At 47.1% G+C, this 18,750-nt stretch overlaps 1 protein-coding gene across 1 annotated transcript; it reads left to right on the top strand.

The window, feature by feature from the left end:
* Positions 1-844: 844 nt before the first annotated feature.
* Positions 845-14,521, top strand: opa3 (outer mitochondrial membrane lipid metabolism regulator OPA3). The gene is made up of 2 exons (XM_046316565.1): positions 845-1,040; positions 14,014-14,521. Exons 1-2 carry the CDS (start codon positions 899-901, stop codon positions 14,403-14,405), a joined length of 534 nt encoding a protein of 177 aa, XP_046172521.1. The 5' UTR covers positions 845-898; the 3' UTR covers positions 14,406-14,521.
* Positions 14,522-18,750: the final 4,229 nt, after the last annotated feature.

The following is an 18,750-nucleotide window of genomic DNA, read 5'->3' as shown; positions in this document are numbered from 1 at the left end:
AAAGTAATAAAGTCCTCATCTATCCAAGGCCTCATACTAGACCGGGAAAATAAGGGAGTGACAACGTGAATGAAGGAACAAACCCAACTCACGCCAAGGGCCATTACGAATACATAGAAGGGTTGGTGGGGCCGCACGGCAAGGCCCCTGTTACACCGAAGTGACAAAAATCCTACAGTACTCTGCCTAGCCAGGGGGCGGGATAGAGGCTTTTGCTGCAGGCGACGGGCAAAAGTCAGCACCGTGACACTTAAAAAGTTTTGGTTTATTTTCTGTTTTCTGTTTTGGAGTTCCCCTATCCAGTAGGGGCGGCAATACACCGTTTCCGGTGTATTCAGCCCTAAAGCACCACCAAAGAAGAGTTTCCTTGGCAGTTGCAGAGGTATTTGGGTGTGTGAGACTTGACATCAGAAGAATTACAGGGTGTGTCCTATCCTTTCAGATTTTTTATATGTTTTAACTAGGAAAGTCAGTTAAGAAAAAAATCATATTTACAATGACGGCATACAACAACTAAACCTAAGCGACACTGTGCCAATTGTGGGCCACCCAATCATAGCCAGTTAGTGATAGAGCCTGGATTTGAACCTGTTGTGAAATCTCAAGCACTGAGATACAGTGTCTTAGACCAGTGCCACTTGAGAGACCAATTAGGACTAGGGTTGGCCTGAGGTAGGACTTAATAGATTAAAATAGTGGAATAGAGTATTTTTTTATTTATTTTAGAATTTATTTTGTGAGTATTGTGTTAGGGTATTTGTTTATTTATTTATTTTTTCAAGCAAAGTATAAAGGAGTTGTACTCCAGTCTAGTAGGTGGCGGTAATTCAACATTTATTGGATGCCAACCACCGTTAAACCTCAACGAAGAAGAAGAAGAAGGAGTGTTTCCGTCAAGATGGCTGTCGGTGCCTTCCCCATCGCCAAGCTCCTCTACCTCGGTGTACGGCAGCTCAGCAAGCCCGTAGCCAACAAGCTCAAGGCCGGGGCTCTCCGGAGCGAGTTCTTCAAGACATATGTTTGTCTTCCACCGGGACAGAGTAAGTCATTTAGTTTCATTGAAGCGACGGACTGAGTGGTTCTGTTAAACGGGAGGTTGGGGAGAGTCGAAGGACGGGAGGGTCGTGTAATAGTTAACCAATAGAATTCACCTGTCACTGCCGCTCGGCCAATAGTTTACATGGGAATGATCGTGAAGAACGCCCATTTGTGACTTTTGGTGATTGAAATAGAAATGGTCCAATGATACAGTAGGTACGTCAAGTCAGGAGGATTATCCAGCGAATCATGTAGCCAATTGGAGCGCGGTTAAAATTAATGAGTGCAGGACTCTTTCGTTTGTCATTGAGGTTGTCTGTAGGAAATTATTTTATTTATTTATTTTTTCCATCATTACGAATGAACTGTACATTTTGTTTTACATTACATTGACCTCCAAGCAGTAGTATTACACTATTAGCTATGTCACTATAGATTAAAAGATTCAGATCAATTTAGCATTTTTTTTTGTCGGCCCCACCTCCTCCTTCTGTGGGGTTATTGGCAGTTGGCATCCAACGTTATAGTGCATTATCGCCACCTACTGTACTGGAGCGCCCCTGCATCCCACCTGTGTACTGGAGGAGGCCTAGCATTAACCAATATAAAGAGGGGTTCCTACAGAGACAGGAATGCCCTGAATTGAGGGCTGCAGTTGCACCCTGCTATTCTGGATGAGCTGTGTTTACAACCTCTGTTATTGTCTCTGTGAAGTTTGAGTTTACCTAGTGAACTCCTCTTGTCACTGCATCACAGATAGAACAAGGAGCCAGATGTTTCACTGATTTTTGTATCAATCTGAAGCATCCGGTTGGAATTTCCACTTTCCACACCAAATATGTCGAGGAGAAGGAAGCCCAGTGGGAGAGCATGGAGTGAGATGGAACTGGGCTGGCATTCTTCTTCACGTTGAAGAAAAGCTCTTCAATTTTTCTGTTACGAACAAAGTGCACAAAGTTTTGTAGACGTGACCTTTTGCCAAAAGTTTAAATGCCGTTTTTCACATGGTGTGCAAGGGCGACTTCAAATCAAATTGTATTTGTCACATACACATGGTTAGCAGATGTTAATGCGAGTGTAGCGAAATGCTTGTGCTTCTAGTTCCGACAATGCAGTGATAACCAACAAGTAATCCAGCTAACAATTCCAAAACTACTGTCTTATACACAGAGTAAGGGGATAAAGAATATGTACATAAAGATATATGAATGAGTGATGGTACAGGGCAGCATAGGCAAGATACAGTAGATGGTATAGAGTACAGTATATACATATGAGATGAGTATGTAAACAAAGTGGCATAGTTAAAGTGGCTAGTGATACATGTATTACATAAAGATGCAAATATGAGTTATTACACACGCGAACGACAGAGAAGTAAATGGATACATGCTAGAAAGCACCAATAGGATCTCATTAGGTTGTTATACACACTATGCTTCATTTACTCACATTGAAAACACAGATGTACTATCTTGGTTTAGCTATAAATATCTTTGGCGGCGTTGTGTTCTTACAACTGTATAGTTGATACATGGGCTGGCCAGACCATAATGCTGGGATACCAGCGACTGATCACCTGTTGTTGGCAGGGGGTAGTTAGCCTAAGAATGGACTCAAGGAGCTCAATGTAATTCCATATAGTCCAAGGACCTTAGATGTTCTGTCTTAGAAGTGAATTGGCTCTCTGGCAGCCCTTATAGTCCAAGGACCTTAGATGTTCTGTCTTAGAAGTGAATTGGCTCTCTGGCAGCCCTTATAGTCCAAGGACCTTAGATGTTCTGTCTTAGAAGTGAATTGGCTCTCTGGCAGCCCTTATAGTCCAAGGACCTTAGATGTTCTGTCTTAGAAGTGAATTTGCTCTCTGGCAGCCCAAACAGTCAAATACTCCCGTCTGAATCGATTCTCAATTGTGGTACGTTTCTAGAAATAAACCTCTCCTACTTCCATATCACGTTAGTTGCCGTCAACAGTATTTTTCAGTAGCTAGGTTTCTATCCAAATGGCGACCAATTTTATTTTTCTTCTTCTTGTGAATATTCTAAAATCTGCATTAAGAAAATATGCCAATTGTTCCCACCAGTGGTGTATTTGCACCAAACTGACTTGTAGTTTTTCACTTAAGTTTTCATGTCCTGAATCCAAATCTCTAAAGTTCAGTGTTTCTCCATTGCACTTTAAACTCTACTGTTTTGTCGGGAAAAACTGTTGTGTTTAAATAGCAAATGTGCCTCCTCTGGTCTTGGCTTGTGGTCTCCAGCCCAACAGCTCACAGATACAGTACTGGTAGGCTAGTCTACATGATGATGATGATGATGATGATTATTATGGGTAAGAGAGGGCTGGCTCTATACAGGGCTGGCTCTATACAGGGCTGGCTCTATACAGGGCTGGCTCTATACAGGGCTGGTTCTATACAGGGCTGGTTCTATACAGGGCTGGTTCTATACAGGGCTAGTTCTATACAGGGCTGGTTCTATACAGGGCTGGGGAGGGCTGGTTCTATACAGGGCTGGTTCTATACAGGGCTGGGGAGGGCTGGTTCTATACAGGGCTGGTTCTATACAGGGCTGGTTCTATACAGGGCTGGGGAGGGCTGGTTCTAGACAGGGCTGGTTCTAGACAGGGCTGGTTCTAGACAGGGCTGGTTCTAGACAGGGCTGGTTCTATACAGGGCTGGTTCTAGACAGGGCTGGTCGGCTAGTCTACATGAAGATGATGATTATTATGGGTAAGAGAGGGCTGGTTCTAGACAGGGCTGGTCGGCTAGTCTACATGATGATGATTATTATTATGGGTAAGAGAGGGCTGGTTCTATACAGGGCTGGTTCTATACAGGGCTGGTTCTAGACAGGGCTGGTTCTAGACAGGGCTGGTTCTATACAGGGCTGGTTCTAGACAGGGCTGGTTCTAGACAGGGCTGGTTCTAGACAGGGCTGGTTCTAGACAGCTGGTACTAGACATGAAGAGATGATTATTATGGTTATTCTAGGGCTGGTTCTACAGGGCTGGTTCTAGACAGGGCTGGTCGGCTAGTCTACATGATGATGATGATTATTATGGGTAAGAGAGGGCTGGTTCTAGACAGGGCTGGTTCTATACAGGGCTGGTTCTAGACAGGGCTGGTTCTAGACAGGGCTGGTTCTATACAGGGCTGGTTCTAGACAGTGCTGGTTGGCTAGTCTACATGACGATGATGATTATTATGGGTAAGAGAGGGCTGGTTCTAGACAGGGCTGGTCGGCTAGTCTACATGAATATGATGATTATTATGGGTAAGAGAGGGCTGGTTCTAGACAGTGCTGGTCGGCTAGTCTACATGAAGATGATGATTATTATGGGTAAGAGAGGGCTGGTTCTAGACAGGGCTGGTCGGCTAGTCTACATGACGATGATGATTATTATGGGTAAGAGAGGGCTGGTTCTAGACAGGGCTGGTTCTAGACAGGTCTGGTTCTAGACAGGGCTGGTAGGCTAGTCTACATGAAGATGATGATTATTATGGGTAAGAGAGGGCTGATTCTAGACAGGGCTGGTCGGCTAGTCTACATGAATATGATGATTATTATGGGTAAGAGAGGGCTGGTTCTAGACAGGGCTGGTCGGCTAGTCTACATGAAGATGATGATTATTATGGGTAAGAGAGGGCTGGTTCTAGACAGGGCTGGTAGGCTAGTCTACATGACGATGATGATTATTATGGGTAAGAGAGGGCTGGTTCTAGACAGGGCTGGTTCTAGACAGGGCTGGTCGGCTAGTCTACATGACGATGATGATTATTATGGGTAAGAGAGGGCTGGCTCTAGACAGGGCTGGTTCTAGACAGGGCTGGTCGGCTAGTCTACATGACGATGATGATTATTATGGGTTAGAGAGGGCTGGCTCTAGACAGGGCTGGTTCTAGACAGGGCTGGTCCGCTAGTCTACATGACGATGATTATTATGGGTAAGAGAGGGCTGGCTCTAGACAGGGCTGGCTCTAGACAGGGCTGGTCGGCTAGTCTACATGACGATGATGATTATTATGGGTAAGAGAGGGCTGGTTCTAGACAGGGCTGGTCGGCTAGTCTACATGAATATGATGATTATTATGGGTAAGAGAGGGCTGGTTCTAGACAGGGCTGGTCGGCTAGTCTACATGACGATGATGATTATTATGGGTAAGAGAGGGCTGGTTCTAGACCGTGCTGGTCGGCTAGTCTACATGACGATGATTATTATGGGTAAGAGAGGGCTGGTTCTAGACAGGGCTGGTCGGCCAGTCTACATGAAGATGAGGATTATTATGGGTAAGAGAGGGCTGGTTCTAGACAGGGCTGGAGAGGGCTGGTTCTATACAGGGTTGGTTCTATACAGGGCTGGTTCTAGACAGGGCTGGTTCTATACAGGGCTGGTTCTAGACAGGGCTGGTCGGCTAGTCTACATGATGATGATGATGATTATTTATGGGTAAGAGAGGGCTGGTTCTATACAGGGCTGGTTCTATACAGGGCTGGTTCTAGACAGGGCTGGTTCTAGACAGGGCTGGTTCTAGACAGGGCTGGTTCTAGACAGGGCTGGTTCTAGACAGGGCTGGTTCTAGACAGGGCTGGTTCTAGACAGGGCTGGTTGGCTAGTCTACATGAAGATGATGATGATTATTATGGGTAAGAGAGGGCTGGTTCTAGACAGGGCTGGTTCTAGACAGGGCTGGTTGGCTAGTCTACATGAAGATGATGATTATTATGGGTAAGAGAGGGCTGGTTCTAGACAGGGCTGGTCGGCTAGTCTACATGAAGATGATGATTATTATGGGTAAGAGAGGGCTGGTTCTAGACAGGGCTGGTCGGCTAGTCTACATGACGATGATGATTATTATGGGTAAGAGAGGGCTGGTTCTAGACAGGGCTGGTTCTATGACGATGATGATTATTATGGGTCTGGTTCTAGACAGGGCTGGTAGGCTAGTCTACATGGATGCTGATTATTATGGGTAAGAGAGGGCTGGTTCTAGACAGGGCTGGCTAGACAGGGCTGGTTCTAGACATGACGATGATGATTATTATGGGTAAAGGGCTGGTTCTAGACAGGGCTGGCTCTAGACAGGGCTGATTCTAGACAGGGCTGGTCTCATGACGATGATGATTATTATGGGACAGACAGGGCTGGTTCTAGACAGGGCTGGTCCGCTAGTCTACATGACGATGATTATTATGGGTAAGAGAGGGCTGGCTCTAGACAGGGCTGGCTCTAGACAGGGCTGGTCGGCTAGTCTACATGAAGATGATGATTATTATGGGTAAGAGAGGGCTGGTTCTAGACAGGGCTGGTCGGCTAGTCTACATGAATATGATGATTATTATGGGTAAGAGAGGGCTGGTTCTAGACAGGGCTGGTCGGCTAGTCTACATGACGATGATGATTATTATGGGTAAGAGAGGGCTGGTTCTAGACGTGCTGGTCGGCTAGTCTACATGGGAGAGACGATGATTATTATGATGGTAAGAGAGGGCTGGTTCTAGACAGGGCTGGTCGGCTAGTCTACATGAAGATGATGATTATTATGGGTAAGGGAGACAGGGCTAGACAGGGCTTCTAGACAGGGCTGGAGACAGGGCTGGTTCTAGACAGGGCTGGTCGGGTTCTGATTACAGGGTAAGAGAGGGCTGGTTCTAGACAGGGGGCTGGCTTCGGCTAGACAGGGCTGGTTCTAGATTATTACAGGGCTGGTTCTAGACAGGGCTGGTTGGCTAGTCTACATGAAGATGATGATTATTATGGGTAAGAGAGGGCTGGTTCTAGACAGGGCTGGTCGGCTAGTCTACATGAAGATGATGATTATTATGGGTAAGAGAGGGCTGGTTCTAGACAGGGCTGGTCGGCTAGTCTACATGAAGATGATGATTATTATGGGTAAGAGAGGGCTGGTTCTAGACAGGGCTGGTCGGCTAGTCTACATGAAGATGATGATTATTATGGGTAAGAGAGGGCTGGTTCTAGACAGGGCTGGTTCTAGACAGGGCTGGTTCTAGACAGGGCTGGTAGGCTAGTCTACATGACGATGATGATTATTATGGGTAAGAGAGGGCTGGCTCTAGACAGGGCTGGTTCTAGACAGGGCTGGTAGACAGGGCTAGTCTAGTCTGACATGAAGATGATGATTATTATGTAAGAGAGGGCTGGTTCTAGAGCTGGGGCTGGCTCTAGACAGGGCTGGTTCTAGACAGGGCTGGTCGGCTAGTCTACATGAAGATGATGATTATTATGGGTAAGAGAGGGCTGGCTCTAGACAGGGCTGGTTCTAGACAGGGCTGGTCGGCTAGTCTACATGACGATGATGATTATTATGGGTAAGAGAGGGCTGGTTCTAGACAGGGCTGGTCTACATGACGATGATGATTATTAGGCTAGGGCTGGTGGCATGAATGAAGATGATGATTATTATGGGTAAGAGAGGGCTGGTTCTAGACAGGGCTGGTCGGCTAGTCTACATGACGATGATGATTATTATGGGTAAGAGAGGGCTGGTTCTAGACAGGGCTGGTCGGCTAGTCTACATGACGATGATGATTATTATGGGTAAGAGAGGGCTGGTTCTAGACAGGGCTGGTTCTAGACAGGGCTGGTCGGCTAGTCTACATGAAGATGATGATTATTATGGGTAAGAGAGGGCTGGTTCTAGACAGGGCTGGTCGGCTAGTCTACATGACGATGATGATTATTATGGGTAAGAGAGGGCTGGTTCTAGACAGGGCTGGTCGGCTAGTCTACATGACGATGATTATTATGGGTAAGAGAGGGCTGGTTCTAGACAGGGCTGGTCGGCCAGTCTACATGAAGATGATGATTATTATGGGTAAGAGAGGGCTGGTTCTAGACAGGGCTGGAGAGGGCTGGTTCTATACAGGGCTGGTTCTAGACAGGGCTGGTTCTAGACAGGGCTGGTTCTAGACAGGGCTGGTTCTAGACAGGGCTGGTCGGCTAGTCTACATGAAGATGATGATTATTATGGGTAAGAGAGGGCTGGTTCTAGACAGGGCTGGTTCTATACAGGGCTGGTTCTATACAGGGCTGGTTCTAGACAGGGCTGGTTCTAGACAGGGCTGGTTCTAGACAGGGCTGGTTCTAGACAGGGCTGGTCGGCTAGTCTACATGAAGATGATGATTATTATGGGTAAGAAAGGGCTGGTTCTAGACAGGGCTGGTTCTAGACAGGGCTGGTCGGCTAGTCTACATGAAGATGATGATTATTATGGGTAAGAGAGGGCTGGTTCTAGACAGGGCTGGTCGGCTAGTCTACATGAAGATGATGATTATTATGGGTAAGAGAGGGCTGGTTCTAGACAGGGCTGGTCGGCTAGTCTACATGAAGATGATGATTATTATGGGTAAGAGAGGGCTGGTTCTAGACAGGGCTGGTTCTAGACAGGGCTGGTCGGCTAGTCTACATGAAGATGATGATTATTATGGGTAAGAGAGGGCTGGTTCTAGACAGGGCTGGTCGGCTAGTCTACATGACGATGATGATTATTATGGGTAAGAGAGGGCTGGTTCTAGACAGGGCTGGTTCTAGACAGGGCTGGTCGGCTAGTCTACATGAAGATGATGATTATTATGGGTAAGAGAGGGCTTCTAGACAGGGCTGGTTCTAGACAGGGCTGGGCTAGTCTACATGAAGATGATGATTATTATGGGTAAGAGAGGGCTGGTTCTAGACAGGGCTGGTTCTAGACAGGGCTGGTCGGCTAGTCTACATGAAGATGATGATTATTATGGGTAAGAGAGGGCTGGCTCTAGACAGGGCTGGTTCTAGACAGGGCTGGTCGGCTAGTCTACATGACGATGATGATTATTATGGGTAAGAGAGGGCTGGTTCTAGACAGGGCTGGTCGGCTAGTCTACATGAATATGATGATTATTATGGGTAAGAGAGGGCTGGTTCTAGACAGGGCTGGTCGGCTAGTCTACATGACGATGATGATTATTATGGGTAAGAGAGGGCTGGTTCTAGACCGTGCTGGTCGGCTAGTCTACATGGTTATTATGGGAAGAGAGGGCTGGTTCTAGACAGGGCTGGTCGGCTAGTCTACATGAAGATGATGATTATTATGGGTAAGAGAGGGCTGGTTCTAGACAGGGCTGGTTCTAGACAGGGCTGGTCGGCTAGTCTACATGAAGATGATGATTATTATGGGTAAGAGAGGGCTGGTTCTAGACAGGGCTGGTTCTAGACAGGGCTGGTCGGCTAGTCTACATGAAGATGATGATTATTATGGGTAAGAGAGGGCTGGTTCTAGACAGGGCTGGTTCTAGACAGGGCTGGTCGGCTAGTCTACATGAAGATGATGATTATTATGGGTAAGAGAGGGCTGGTTCTAGACAGGGCTGGTCGGCTAGTCTACATGAAGATGATGATTATTATGGGTAAGAGAGGGCTGGTTCTAGACAGGGCTGGTCGGCTAGTCTACATGAAGATGATGATTATTATGGGTAAGAGAGGGCTGGTTCTAGACAGGGCTGGTCGGCTAGTCTACATGAAGATGATGATTATTATGGGTAAGAGAGGGCTGGTTCTAGACAGGGCTGGTTCTAGACAGGGCTGGTCGGCTAGTCTACATGAAGATGATGATTATTATGGGTAAGAGAGGGCTGGTTCTAGACAGGGCTGGTTCTAGACAGGGCTGGTCGGCTAGTCTAGTCATGAAGATGATGATTATTATGGGTAAGAGAGGGCTGGTTCTAGACAGGGCTGGTTCTAGACAGGGCTGGTCGGCTAGTCTACATGAAGATGATGATTATTATGGGTAAGAGAGGGCTGGTTCTAGACAGGGCTGGTTCTAGACAGGGCTGGTCGGCTAGTCTACATGAAGATGATGATTATTATGGGTAAGAGAGGGCTGGTTCTAGACAGGGCTGGTTCTAGACAGGGCTGGTCGGCTAGTCTACATGAAGATGATGATTATTATGGGTAAGAGAGGGCTGGTTCTAGACAGGGCTGGTAGGCTAGTCTACATGAAGATGATTATTATGGGTAAGAGAGGGCTGGTTCTAGACAGGGCTGGTCGGCTAGTCTACATGACGATGATGATTATTATGGGTAAGAGAGGGCTGGTTCTAGACAGGGCTGGTTCTAGACAGGGCTGGTCGGCTAGTCTACATGAAGATGATGATTATTATGGGTAAGAGAGGGCTGGTTCTAGACAGGGCTGGTCGGCTAGTCTACATGAAGATGATGATTATTATGGGTAAGAGAGGGCTGGTTCTAGACAGGGCTGGTCGGCTAGTCTACATGAAGATGATGATTATTATAAGAGAGGGGGTTCTAGACAGGGCTGGTTCTAGACAGGGCTGGTCGGCTAGTCTACATGAAGATGATGATTATTATGGGTAAGAGAGGGCTGGTTCTAGACAGGGCTGGTTCTAGACAGGGCTGGTCGGCTAGTCTACATGAAGATGATGATTATTATGGGTAAGAGAGGGCTGGTTCTAGACAGGGCTGGTAGGCTAGTCTACATGAAGATGATGATTATTATGGGTAAGAGAGGGCTGGTTCTAGACAGGAGGGCATGAAGATGGATTATTATCTAAGAGAGGGCTGGTTCTAGACAGGGCTGGTTCTAGACAGGGCTGGTCTACATGACGATGATGATTATTATGGGTAAGAGAGGGCTGGTTCTAGACAGTGCTGGTCGGCTAGTCTACATGACGATGATGATTATTATGGGTAAGAGAGGGCTGGCTCTAGACAGGGCTGGCTCTAGACAGGGCTGGCTCTAGACAGGGCTGGTTCTAGACAGGGCTGGTCGGCTAGTCTACATGACGATGATGATTATTATGGGTAAGAGAGGGCTGGTTCTAGACAGAGCTGGTAGGCTAGTCGACATGAAGATGATGATTATTATGGGTAAGAGAGGGCTGGTTCTAGACAGGGCTGGTCGGCTAGTCTACATGACGATGATGATTATTATGGGTAAGAGAGGGCTGGTTCTAGACAGAGCTGGTAGGCTAGTCGACATGAAGATGATGATTATTATGGGTAAGAGAGGGCTGGTTCTAGACAGGGCTGGTCGGCTAGTCTACATGACGATGATGATTATTATGGGTAAGAGAGGGCTGGTTCTAGACAGGGCTGGTCGGCTAGTCTACATGACGATGATTATTATGGGTAAGAGAGGGCTGGTTCTAGACAGGGCTGGTTCTAGACAGGGCTGGTCGGCTAGTCGACATGACGATGATGATTATTATGGGTAAGAGAGAGACTATTTGTCAAACGTCAGACGAGCATCGGTCTTCGTGTCACCAGAATCAGACACTTGATATTTATTGGAATGGAGCATCGTCGTCACCATACACTGTCATCACCATCATCACCATACACTGTCATCACCATCATCACCATACACTGTCATCACCATCATCACCATACACTGTCATCACCATCATCAACATCACTGTCATCACCATACACTGTCATCACCATCATCACCATACACTGTCATCACCATCATCACCATACACTGTCATCACCATCATCACCATACACTGTCATCACCATCATCGACATACACTGTCATCACCATACACTGTCATCACCATCATCACCATACACTGTCATCAACATACACTGTCATCACCATACACTGTCATCACCATCATCACCATACACTGTCATCACCATACACTGTCATCACCATACACTGTCATCACCATACACTGTCATCACCATACACTGTCATCACCATCATCACCATACACCGTCATCACCATCATCACCATACACTGTCATCACCATCATCACCATACACTGTCATCACCATCATCACCATACACTGTCATCACCATACACTGTCATCACCATCATCACCATACACTGTCATCAACATACACTGTCATCACCATCATCACCATACACTGTCATCACCATACACTGTCATCACCATACACTGTCATCACCATCATCACCATACACTGTCATCACCATACACTGTCATCACCATCATCACCATACACTGTCATCACCATCATCACCATACACTGTCATCACCATCATCACCATACACTGTCATCACCATCATCACCATACACTGTCATCACCATACACTGTCATCATCTGTAGCTGAATAAACTGCTTTCCTGACCAGTTGTAGTGGGAGGACCACACGTCATCGCATGACTCCATATTTACTGCAGGGTGGAGGTGGTGGGTGGAATCCATATTTACTGCAGGGTGGAGGTGGTGGTTGGACTCCATATTTACTGCAGGGTGGAGGTGGTGGGTGGAATCCATATTTACTGCAGGGTGGAGGTGGTGGTTGGACTCGATATTTACTGCAGGGTGGAGGTGGTGGAGATGGTGGTTGGACTCCATATTTACTGCAGGGTGGAGGTAGTGGTGGGTGGACTCCATATTTACTGCAGGGTGGTGGTGGGTGGACTCCATATTTACTGCAGGGTGGTGGAGGTGGTGGTTGGACTCCATATTTACTTTTGGGTGGAGGTGGTGGGTGGACTCCATATTTACTGCAGGGTGGAGGTGGTGGTGGGTGGACTCCATATTTACCGCAGGGTGGAGGTGGTGGTGGGTGGACTCCATATTTACCGCAGGGTGGAGGTGGTGGGTGGACTCCATATTTACTGCAGGGTGGAGGTGGTTCAGGTGGTTGTTGGACTCCATATTTACTGCAGGGTGGAGGTGGTGGTTGGACTCCATATTTACTGCAGGGTGGAGGTGGTGGTGGGTGGACTCCATATTTACTGCAGGGTGGAGGTGGTGGTGGTTGGACTCCATATTTACTGCAGGGTGGAGGTGGTGGTGGGTGGACTCCATATTTACTGCAGGGTGGAGGTGGTGGTGGTTGGACTCCATATTTACTGCAGGGTGGAGGTGGTGGTGGTTGGACTCCATATTTACTGCAGGGTGGAGGTGGTTGGACTCCATATTTACTGCAGGGTGGAGGTGGTTGGACTCCATATTTACTGCAGGGTGGAGGTGGTTGGACTCCATATTTACTGCAGGGTGGTGGTGGTGGGTGGACTCTATATTTACTGCAGGGTGGTGGTGGTGGGTGGACTCCATATTTACTGCAGGGTGGTGGTTGGACTCCATATTTACTGCAGGGTGGTGGGTGGACTCCATATTTACTGCAGGGTGGAGGTGGTGGTGGTTGGACTCCATATTTACTTTTACAAAAAAGGCCAGTTGGTGCGTCCACAAGTTGATGCCAACACATTTCACAGCGCTACCAAAACAAAAAACAAAAAACATGGGATTTCTTCCCCTGGGTAAATATCAGCCCGTGTGTCGCTGTACATATCAGCCCGTGTGTCGCTGTACATATCAGCCCGTGTGTCGCTGTACATATCAGCCCGTGTGTCTCAAAAATCAGCCCGTGTGGATTTCTTCAGCCCGTGGCTCAAAATATCAGCCCGTGTGTCGCTGTACATATCAGCCCGTGTGCCGCTGTACATATCAGCCTGTGTGTCGCTGTACATATCAGCCCGTGTGTCGCTGTACATATCAGCCCGTCTCTGTACATATCAGCCCGTGTGTCGCTGTACATATCAGCCCGTGTGTCTCTGTACAATATCAGCCCGTGTGTCTCAATCCAATATCAGCCCGTGTGTCTCAATCCAATATCAGCCCGTGTGTCGTGTAAATCTCAATCGCTGTAAATATCAGCCCGTGTGTCTCAATAAATATCAGCCCGTGTGTCTCAATCCAATATCAGCCCGTGTGTCTCAATCCAATATCAGCCCGTGTGTCTCAATCCAATATCAGCCCGTGTGTCTCAATCCAATATCAGCCCGTGTGTCGCTGTAAATATCAGCCCGTGTGTCGCTGTCCAATATCAGCCCGTGTGTCTCAATCCAATATCAGCCCGTGTGTCTCAATCCAATATCAGCCCGTGTGTCGCTGGGCTTGAACCTGGCTTATGGTCGTACCACCTGTTGTATAAAATAGTAATGGCACCGGTTCTCTCTTCCCTCCCGCTCTAGTTTACCACTGGGTGGAGATGAGGACCAAGATGAGGATCATGGGTTTTCGGGGTTCCACCATCAAGCCCCTGAACGAAGAGGCGGCAGCAGAGCTGGGTGCAGAGCTGCTAGGGGAGGCCATCATCTTCATCATCGGAGGAGGGTGTATGATCCTAGAGTACAGTAGACAGGCGGCCAACTCTAAGAGGAAGGAAGAAGAGCTGAGTCACACCATTGGCAGTCTGCAGACACAGATAGGAGAGCTGACCTTGAACACAGAGACACTGGATGCCAGGCTAAGGGAGGTCAACAGGCTGCTGCTCTCCTTACCACCTCCTGTTACCACGCAAGTTCCTGTGTCGGATCCTGCTACCACTCTGGCTTCCTCTTCTGTGGATCCCAGTCAAAAGTGATACCTGTGTAATTTCTGAATTAGCCTGATGGTCTTCAGATCTGTTTGTCTTTAGCCAAGTTCTCATGTCATAACTAACCTTTTCATATCTGTCTCTCTCTCAATGTAGTGTTGTCAGACGAGTGTGTGTGTGACTGTGTGTGTGTGTGTGTGTGTGTGGAGTCCTTTCCGTCTAGGCTATGATGCCACACGAGTCAGCTGTTGGTAAAACAGACAGATCTCTGTCCACCAGGTTATGTCTGTTTAATAAAAGGACTGTGACACTTAACCGTATGCTTCCCAGATGAAACTGTCTGTGCGTATATTATGTTTGCTTTGGTCTTTGGCAGGGGATGTTTTTGTTGTCTGTGTTCAGTACGCCTAGTAGGAACTATTGACAAGATTCTTCAATCAAGTGTTTGTCATTCAAGTAGCCTCTGCTGAGATGTTCTAGTTTTCTGGAGAAATGGAAAGAGGGCATTAACAAAGCAATTAACCATCTTAACTCCGCCTCCGCATTCAGCTGTTGGCTGAAAGTGCAGACAGATCTCTGTCCACCAGGTTATGTCTGTTTAATAAAAGGACTGTGACATCTTAACCGGGAATTCCCAGATGAAACATCTGGCAGATATTATGAACCAAACATTTGGTAGATGGGGAATATAGAACCAAACATTTGGCAGATGGGGATATAGAACCAAACATTTTGTAGATGGGAATTAGAACAAACATCTGGTAGGAAATATAGAACCAAACTTCTGGTTTGTCATTCAACCAAACATCTGGAATATGAGATGTTCTAGTTTTCTGGTAGAAATGGAAAGAACCAAACATCTGGTAGATGGGGAATTAACAAACATCTTAGATGGGGAATATAGAACCAAACATCTGGATAGATGGGAATGAACATCTGGTAGATGGGGAATATAGAACCAAACATCTTAGATGGGGAATATAGAACCAAACATCTGGTAGAGAAATACAGAACCAAACATCTGGTAGATGGGGAATATAGAACCAAACATCTGGTAGATGGGGAATATAGAACCAAACATCTGGTAGATGGGGAATATAGAACCAAACATCTGGTAGATGGGGAATATAGAACCAAACATCTGGTAGATGGGGAATATAGAACCAAAACATAGAACCAAACATGGTAGATGGGGAATATAGAACCAAACATCTGGTAGATGGGGAATATAGAACCAAACATCTGGTAGATGGGGAATATAGAACCAAACATCTGGTAGATGGGGAATATAGAACCAAACATCTGGTAGATGGGGAATATAGAACCAAACATCTGGTAGATGGGGAATATAGAACCAAACATCTGGTAGATGGGGAATATAGAACCAAACATCTGGTAGATGGGGAATATAGAACCAAACATCTGGTAGATGGGGAATATAGAACCAAACATCTGGTAGATGGGGAATATAGAACCAAACATCTGGTAGATGGGGAATATAGAACCAAACATCTGGTAGATGGGGAATATAGAACCAAACATCTGGTAGATGGGGAATATAGAACCAAACATCTGGTAGATGGGGAATATAGAACCAAACATCTGGTAGATGGGGAATATAGAACCAAACATCTGGTAGATGGGGAATATAGAACCAAACATCTGGTAGATGGGGAATATAGAACCAAACATCTGGTAGATGGGGAATATAGAACCAAACATCTGGCAGATGGGGAATATAGAACCAAACATCTGGTAGATGGGGAATATAGAACCAAACATCTGGCAGATGGGGAATATAGAACCAAACATCTGGCAGATGGGGAATATAGAACCAAACATCTGGCAGATGGGGAATATAGAACCAAACATCTGGCAGATGGGGAATATAGAACCAAACATCTGGTAGATGGGCAATATAGAACCAAACATCTGGTAGATGGGGAATATAGAACCAAACATCTGGTAGATGGGCAATATAGAACCAAACATCTGGTAGATGGGAATATAGAACCAAACATCTGGTAGATGGGGAAATTGAGCAGCTAAGACTTCCTCTGCAAAAAATGTCAACATTTTATTACAGATTTCTTGATTTCTGTCTGGCTAAATTGACCTGTTTTGAGGGAAGTGTTACTGGGTATGTTGCTACGGTGGCTCAAAAGGGACAAACCACAGTGTAGATTCACTCCCCCCCCCCCCTGAGTTCTGCTAGATGCATACCGACCCTCTATGCAGATGAGTTCAAACCGACCCTCTATGCAGATGCCTTTTATCAGTTAAGTGGGAAGAAGTGCAACCACAACACAGTACTGTCTGTCTGCTGCTATATTATATATATATAAGGATTTCCTGTAGCGCTGGGTGTGAGTGGACCTGACTCTAATTACTGGGGGGTTTTGCTGTGTGTCAGGGGCTGCTGTTGGTGCAATGATTCGCTGTCATATAGTGTATAATTTTTTTTTTGGGGGGATTCAATGCTTTATTTAACACTGAACTTGAATGTTTTTTTAAACGCAACATGTAAAGTGTTGACCCCATGTTTCATGAGCTGAAATAAAAAAAAAATCCCCCAAAAATGTTTCCCACACACACACACACACACACACACACACACACACACACACACACACACACACACACAGCTTATTTCTCTAAAATGTGGTGCGTCAATTTGTTTACATTCCTGTTAGTGAGCGTTTTCTCATTTGCCAAGATTAATCCATCCACCTGAAAAGTGTGGCATGTCAAGAAGCTGATTAAACCGCATGATCGTTACACAGGTGCACCTTGTGCTGGGGACGTTAAAAGGCCACTTTAAAATGTGCTGTTTTGTCATAAAACACAATGCCACAGATGTTTTGAGGGAGTGTGAACTTGGCATGCTGACTGCAGGAATGTCCACCGGAACGGTTGCCAGACAATTGAATGTTAATTTATCTACCATAAACTGTCTCCAATATATTTTTGAGGTTATTTGTCAGTACGTCCAACCGGCCCCAAAAACCGCAGACCACGTATAACCACACCAGCCCAGGACCTCCACATCAGGCTTCTTCACCTGCGGGATCGTCTGAGGTGGGGTGCTGAGGAGTATTTTTTTTTTTTTTGGGGGCCCTTTTGTGGGGCAAAACTCATTCTGATTAGCTGGGCCCGCCTCCCCAGTCATGTTAAATCCATAAATTAGGGCCTAATGAGTTTATTTCAATTGACTGATTTCTTTATATTAACTGTAACTCAGTAAAATCTTTGAAGTTGTTGCATGTTGCGTTTATATTTTTGTTGAGATATATATATAAACAAACACTACTCCATGTCCTGGACAAGGGAACTGTTTCAACACACCACATTTCAGTGTCTGGTTGAAACGAAGCACCTATATTAAACAGTGATTGGTTTGGCTTGGTGACAGAGTGACTGCATGGGGATCTATTATGCTTAGATGAGGAGGAGACCATGTGACCTGACCAGGAAACACTGTCATATAGGGCCAGTGTTTCCTGGTCCCTCCAACAGCCCAACTCTAGTCCTCCAGTACCCCCAACAGCCCAACTCCAGTCCCCCCAACAGCCCAACTCCAGTCCCCCCAACAGCCCAACTCCAGTCCTCCAGTACCCCCAACAGCCCAACTCCAGTCCTCCAGTCCCCCCAACAGCCCAACTCCAGTCCTCCAGTCCCTCCAACAGCCCAACTCCAGTCCCCCCAACAGCCCAACTCCAGTCCCTCCAACAGCCCAACTCCAGTCCCCCAACAGCCCAACTCCAGTCCCCCAACAGCCCAACTCCAGTCCCCCAACAGCCCAACTCCAGTCCCCCAACAGCCCAACTCCAGTCCTCCAGTACCCCCAACAGCCCAACTCCAGTCCTCCAGTCCCCCAACAGCCCAACTCCAGTCCTCCAGTCCCTCCAACAGCCCAACTCCAGTCCCCCAACAGCCCAACTCCAGTCCCCCAACAGCCCAACTCCAGTCCCCCAACAGCCCAACTCTAGTCCCCCAACAGCCCAACTCCAGTCCCCCAACAGCCCAACTCCAGTCCCCCAACAGCCCAACTCCAGTCCCCCAACAGCCCAACTCTAGTCCTCCAGTACCCCCAACAGCCCAACTCCAGTCCTCCAGTCCCCCAACAGCCCAACTCTAGTCCTCCAGTACCCCCAACAGCCCAACTCCAGTCCTCCAGTATCCCCAACAGCCCAACTCCAGTCCTCCAGTCCCCCCAACAGCCCAACTCTAGTCCTCCAGTATCCCCAACAGCCCAACTCCAGTCCCCCAACAGCCCAACTCCAGTCCTCCAGCACCCCCAACAGCCCAACTCCAGTCCTCCAGTATCCCCAACAGCCCAACTCCAGTCCTCCAGTCCCCCAACAGCCCAACTCCAGTCCTCCAGCGCCCCCAA

The sequence above is a fragment of the Oncorhynchus gorbuscha genome, linkage group LG19 (assembly GCF_021184085.1).
Source record: "Oncorhynchus gorbuscha isolate QuinsamMale2020 ecotype Even-year linkage group LG19, OgorEven_v1.0, whole genome shotgun sequence".
NCBI classification, from domain to species: domain Eukaryota; kingdom Metazoa; phylum Chordata; class Actinopteri; order Salmoniformes; family Salmonidae; genus Oncorhynchus; species Oncorhynchus gorbuscha.
Note: the sequence above shows the minus strand (reverse complement) of the source record. Positions and strands in the feature narration are given on the sequence as shown.